We start from the raw sequence: 4,617 nt of genomic DNA on the forward strand, positions 1-4,617 counted from the left end.
TGTGCCGGTACATATTCCCTAACATCCTTATCTCATTGCTATATTCCATCCCATGCTTTATTGCATTTTCTTCCAAATTGTGATTGGCTATACCGGTACATAGTCCCTAACATCCTTATCTCATTGCTATATTCCATCCGAGGCTTTATTATATTTTCTTCCAAACTGCAGTTGGTTATAGCTCCACACAAAATTCTAATTAATCATGTTATTTATGATTATCTCATGCTTGTACAATAGATATCCCATCAAAACCTTACCTCATGATAACCTTACTTCGGGCTTACTTTGAACAAGTGCAAATCAACTTTTAGTAACAAAAATTATTCTATATTTTATATTCAAAGCTATTTGTCTCCATTGATAAGAAAGCTTTTTATAGTAAATACTAAAACATTGGTCTGTACTCAAATAATATTTAACACACATAATTATCATGCCTTCAAAGCAATTTGTCTCTTTATATGGGAGTATATTATTATCATGTATTAAAAGAAATTTGTCTCTTTATATGGGAGTGCAATTATAATACAATTAAGGTCATTTTCTTATTCTTAGATTGTGACAAGGGTGGATCTCTTATCCCTGGAACTATATTGGACCACCAAATTTTATATTTTTCGCTAGCTATGTCATATGGACTCTTCTAACAAGATGGCCCGTGCTGTTTAGGACCACAATATTATTGTGGTGATGGGCCGACTATCTCTTTAAAAACAACCATATCAGAAACATTAAATGTGTTTTAAAGTATATATCAGTCTTTATTCTTTATGGCCTCTGGTTATCGTTTGATGTTTATCATTTTTAAACACGAATATGCGAATATGTATAAAGGATATACCATGGTAGAGTTACTTTCATTGAGCCTACAGGCTCACTGGTTTACTAAACAAAAAGAAAGCTTGTCGTTTACGAGTAGAAGCCATGTTACATAAAAACTAATTTTTGTAAAAGAAATACAGAGCTACACGACGTTTATCACAACTCACAATTCATAATGGCTGGATACCGTTGACTCCATGTGCACGCACCAAAACAACTTTCCACCCTGATCGTAACTGTACGCACTGAACTCGTTGAGGACTGGGCAACTCTCCTAGCAAGATAAACCATTCAACAATTCTTTTAATCATTCTTCGATACCCACCAGATATATGGTGAATCTGCTGCAGGGTCCTTCGACTGATCTATTTAATCACTCGAAGCTGCCCGGCGCATGGCAGGCAACCCTGTAATAAATATTAGATAAATCTGATCCTCTGCAGCGGAGTAGTCCCACAGTTTCAAAACTGAATGCAATACATACGTGTTTGGAAACCGAAAGATGTACATACGTGTTGCAAAACTGAATGACTTACATACGTGTACTATTGGTACTTGGATTCCTTCCAAGAATAAGAAAATTTTGTTAGGATCACAGAGTATCTAGAGAAACCCTGGTGTTTAAAGACAGTTTAAAGACATTGTTGCTTGTGAGAAATTGTTGTTTGATCTTACTTACATGTAAGACAAAACAATTATGAAGACTATTATCATTTTAAGTAGGCTATATTAAATATGAATACCATGGATACCCATAAAACCCAAAACTATCAAAACCAAGAATTCAAGTTTACTAAAAATAACAAATTTATGAAAAGGAAATATATTCTCTGCATTTCTGGTTTACAGCTACGAGAATATCTAGGGCTATGAGAAGCAGAGTAATTGAGTCATTGCCCGTCTTGATTTTTCCGTTAACAGTTAGACTATAGGAAATCTGCTTTTTCTGGGCGTACTTGGCAAGGAAAGCATCGGAAAATGAGCTGTATTCAACAATAAATACGACAATAGACAGGCAGGCAACACAGTCATTTGATCTGACATTGTAAGGTATCAACATTGCCTTCATAACAAAAGTTGCTCTGTTGGTATTATAGCCTGTACCAAGACAAACACCCGTTCATAATGCCCGTTTTCCCCTTCTTTTCGAGCATCAAGTAGCTGCTCCTCCACCTGCTCCTGCTGCTGAAGCCTACAACTTGGAATATCCCACCGCCTCTATGATTCATGCAGCAGCAAGGAACGCTCAAGATCAACCTTCAACCAGAAGTATATTTTCGCCTTTATGTTGGGTGCAGTATGATCAGCGGCAATCTGAATCTGTTAATACCGTCCAGGGATACAATAGTCAGTTTGGAATGCTGGATGATAATTATCAATATCCAAATCAGGTTCTACCAATGGACACAGATCAAGTCCACCAGCTTAATGATGAAGATTCAGTGCCTAACTCAGTTGCTCACACCAGAAAGGATGTTCATAATGCCATGGAACGGCGTAGGCGAAATAAAATGAAATTCCTCTACTCCGAGCTACGTTCGTTACTGCCAAATCAAGATACACAGGTAATTTATTGTAAGTTCATTAGCTAGAGAGAGATTATTTCTTGTTAGGTTGGTCGGTATTCTTCTGATTATGCCATTAATTATGTGAGGATTATGAAACATTGAGAGAAGTAGTGAAGTGGTGGTGCTGTATTAATGTGAGGATGAAGAACATAGAGAGAAGTAATGGTGCGTAAATATATAGTTGTTCTACTCATCCTAACTAAATAATATGGAGTCTTTAGGGTTGTAGATAAATTACATTAGAGATTAGATTATGAGAGTCTGATTTAATTTGAGTTCAGTCTATATTTAGAAAAATCAAGTAGTGTGACTGTTAATCCCCGTGAAGGTTTAAATCGTTAGTTAAGAAGGATAAAGACATCTTTAAATCGCTAGGTAAGAAGGATAAATACATCACATTGTGTTCAATTGTAATCAACAATAAGTGGCTAGTTAGAAAAGCAGAGACACTTATTTTTTGGTGTAAATTTGTGGTTTATGCCTTTCCAACCCCATACCATAACTTGACGAGTCAAGTTTACCCAAATCACCCTGAAAAATCAGAATCAGCTTTTACATCCATTCGTTGTTTTCTATCTTCTCTAATCTGAATTGAATTAATCAGCTTTTACATCCGTTCCTTGTTTTTCATCTTCTCTGCTTTGAATTGAATTATTTGCAGAGGAGACTGAGCATTCAGGGTTTAGTTGGTCAAGTTCTAAGATATATTCCTGAGCTGCGCAAAGAAATTGAAAAACTACGCAGGCAACGCGATGAACTATTAGCTGCCAGCAGGCAAATTTCTAGGAGCTCGGCGGTGATCTCAAAATCATGTACTGGAGTTGCTGATCTTCATGAATTAGTGAATGATTTTACGCACTGTTCTCGTGCGGACTTAGGCTCTCCTAATCCTATTAATGTTTCAGTAAATTCATCATTGGGGAGTTCGGAACTGATTATTACAATTTACGCACGCAGAGCCGGGTTTATGTTCTCTACGCTTTTGCGGGTATTGGAAAAGGAGGGATTGGACGTGCTCAGTGCTTCTGCTTTCCACTCCCAACATCAAGTCTGCCACAACCTTCACCTCAAGGTGAGACCTGCTGAATTGAAATTCTATAGAATGTCATTTATATCTGCAATGAGTGTGTGTAACGGAGGCATAACTAAGTATTATGATGCTTTGGTTCAGATTATTGGAATGAATGAGGTGGATACAGATCTGCTGCGTAAGAAGCTTGTCACCATATTACGTAAACAGAGCCGTGGGATGTAACGAAGTCAAATACCAGAGCAACCAGTTGTCCTTTAACAAGACAATGTGCAGAAGCCCATGAGGCTACAACATAGCATTAAGCTATACTTAACAATCTTCCTTTTCAATGGAAAGACTCCCACGAAAATTTGCAATCATGATCGCTCCACGCTACCTATGGCATTGACATAACCATAGAGCAGAGTATCTTCACCAACTAAACTACAAGGATGTAGGCTGAGTAGTGGGACAAAGGATGTAGGCTGAGTAGTGGGACAAAGGATGTAGGCTGAGTAGTGGGACAGATTGTTATTAGCCTATCTTCTCATAACATGACATGTCCGTTCCTTCTCATAACATGATATGTCTGTTTCTTAGAAGCCTCTTATAATATTGGTTTTTTGTAATGTTATATATGAAACAAGATTACCTCCTGAATTTTTCAGGAGCAAGAATAAGAAAGTGTTTTTATTTTAAATAAAAATCTAGGTACTTATCTTATGCCTTATGCCTTCTTATGCTTTTGACATTTAGTAGATGTATTAACAAAGTATTTGTGCACTTTTGTATGTTTGCTTGGACAAAGGTTGTCATTTGTAGAAAGCTTAATCTTGTTTAGGCTGTACTACCAAGGTATTTGTGCATTTTTGTATGTTTGTTTTGCCAAAAGTTGTCCTAGGCAGCAAGCTTAATCTTGTTTAACTCTTTAAAGTTGTGTTTTGAGAAAGGTTATCATATGTAGAAAGCTTAAACTTGTTTAGATCTGTAAAGTTGCTATATGCAGTTATCTAAATATTCTAACTTGCATCAAGTTATATGCAGTTATCTAAATATTCTAACTTGCATCAATAAATCATGAACTTTAAAATAATCATAAACTTACATTAGTTGGAATTTTATTTTCAGATTATCTTATTTTTCATTTATTAATAAGTAATTTGAAAATAATTTTAGATTTTTGAAATATTTAAAAAATGTGTTAATAAAATT

At 35.9% G+C, this 4,617-nt stretch overlaps 1 protein-coding gene across 1 annotated transcript; it reads left to right on the top strand.

Moving 5' to 3' along the window:
* The first annotated feature begins 1,861 nt into the window (after positions 1–1,861).
* On the top strand, positions 1,862–3,995 carry LOC149163358 (transcription factor bHLH118-like). The gene is made up of 3 exons (XM_089430722.1): positions 1,862–2,390; positions 3,055–3,465; positions 3,565–3,995. The coding sequence occupies exons 1-3, from the start codon at positions 2,046–2,048 to the stop codon at positions 3,646–3,648; spliced, it is 840 nt and encodes a 279-aa protein (XP_089286848.1). The 5' UTR covers positions 1,862–2,045; the 3' UTR covers positions 3,649–3,995.
* The last annotated feature ends 622 nt before the right edge of the window (positions 3,996–4,617 follow it).

The sequence above is a fragment of the Pinus tabuliformis genome, chromosome 5_1 (assembly GCF_031772625.1).
Source record: "Pinus tabuliformis cultivar Carrire ecotype Pingquan chromosome 5_1, CPIR1, whole genome shotgun sequence".
Classification (NCBI taxonomy): Eukaryota; Viridiplantae; Streptophyta; class Pinopsida; order Pinales; family Pinaceae; genus Pinus; species Pinus tabuliformis.

Coding starts and splice junctions, on each gene's coding strand:
- LOC149163358 (XM_089430722.1), top strand. CDS start 2,046: ATGATTCATGCAGCAGCAAGGAACGCTCAAGATCAACCTTCAACCAGA. Junction 2,391..3,054: donor TGCCAAATCAAGATACACAG/GTAATTTATTGT, acceptor AATTATTTGCAG/AGGAGACTGAGCATTCAGGG. Junction 3,466..3,564: donor GCCACAACCTTCACCTCAAG/GTGAGACCTGCT, acceptor GCTTTGGTTCAG/ATTATTGGAATGAATGAGGT.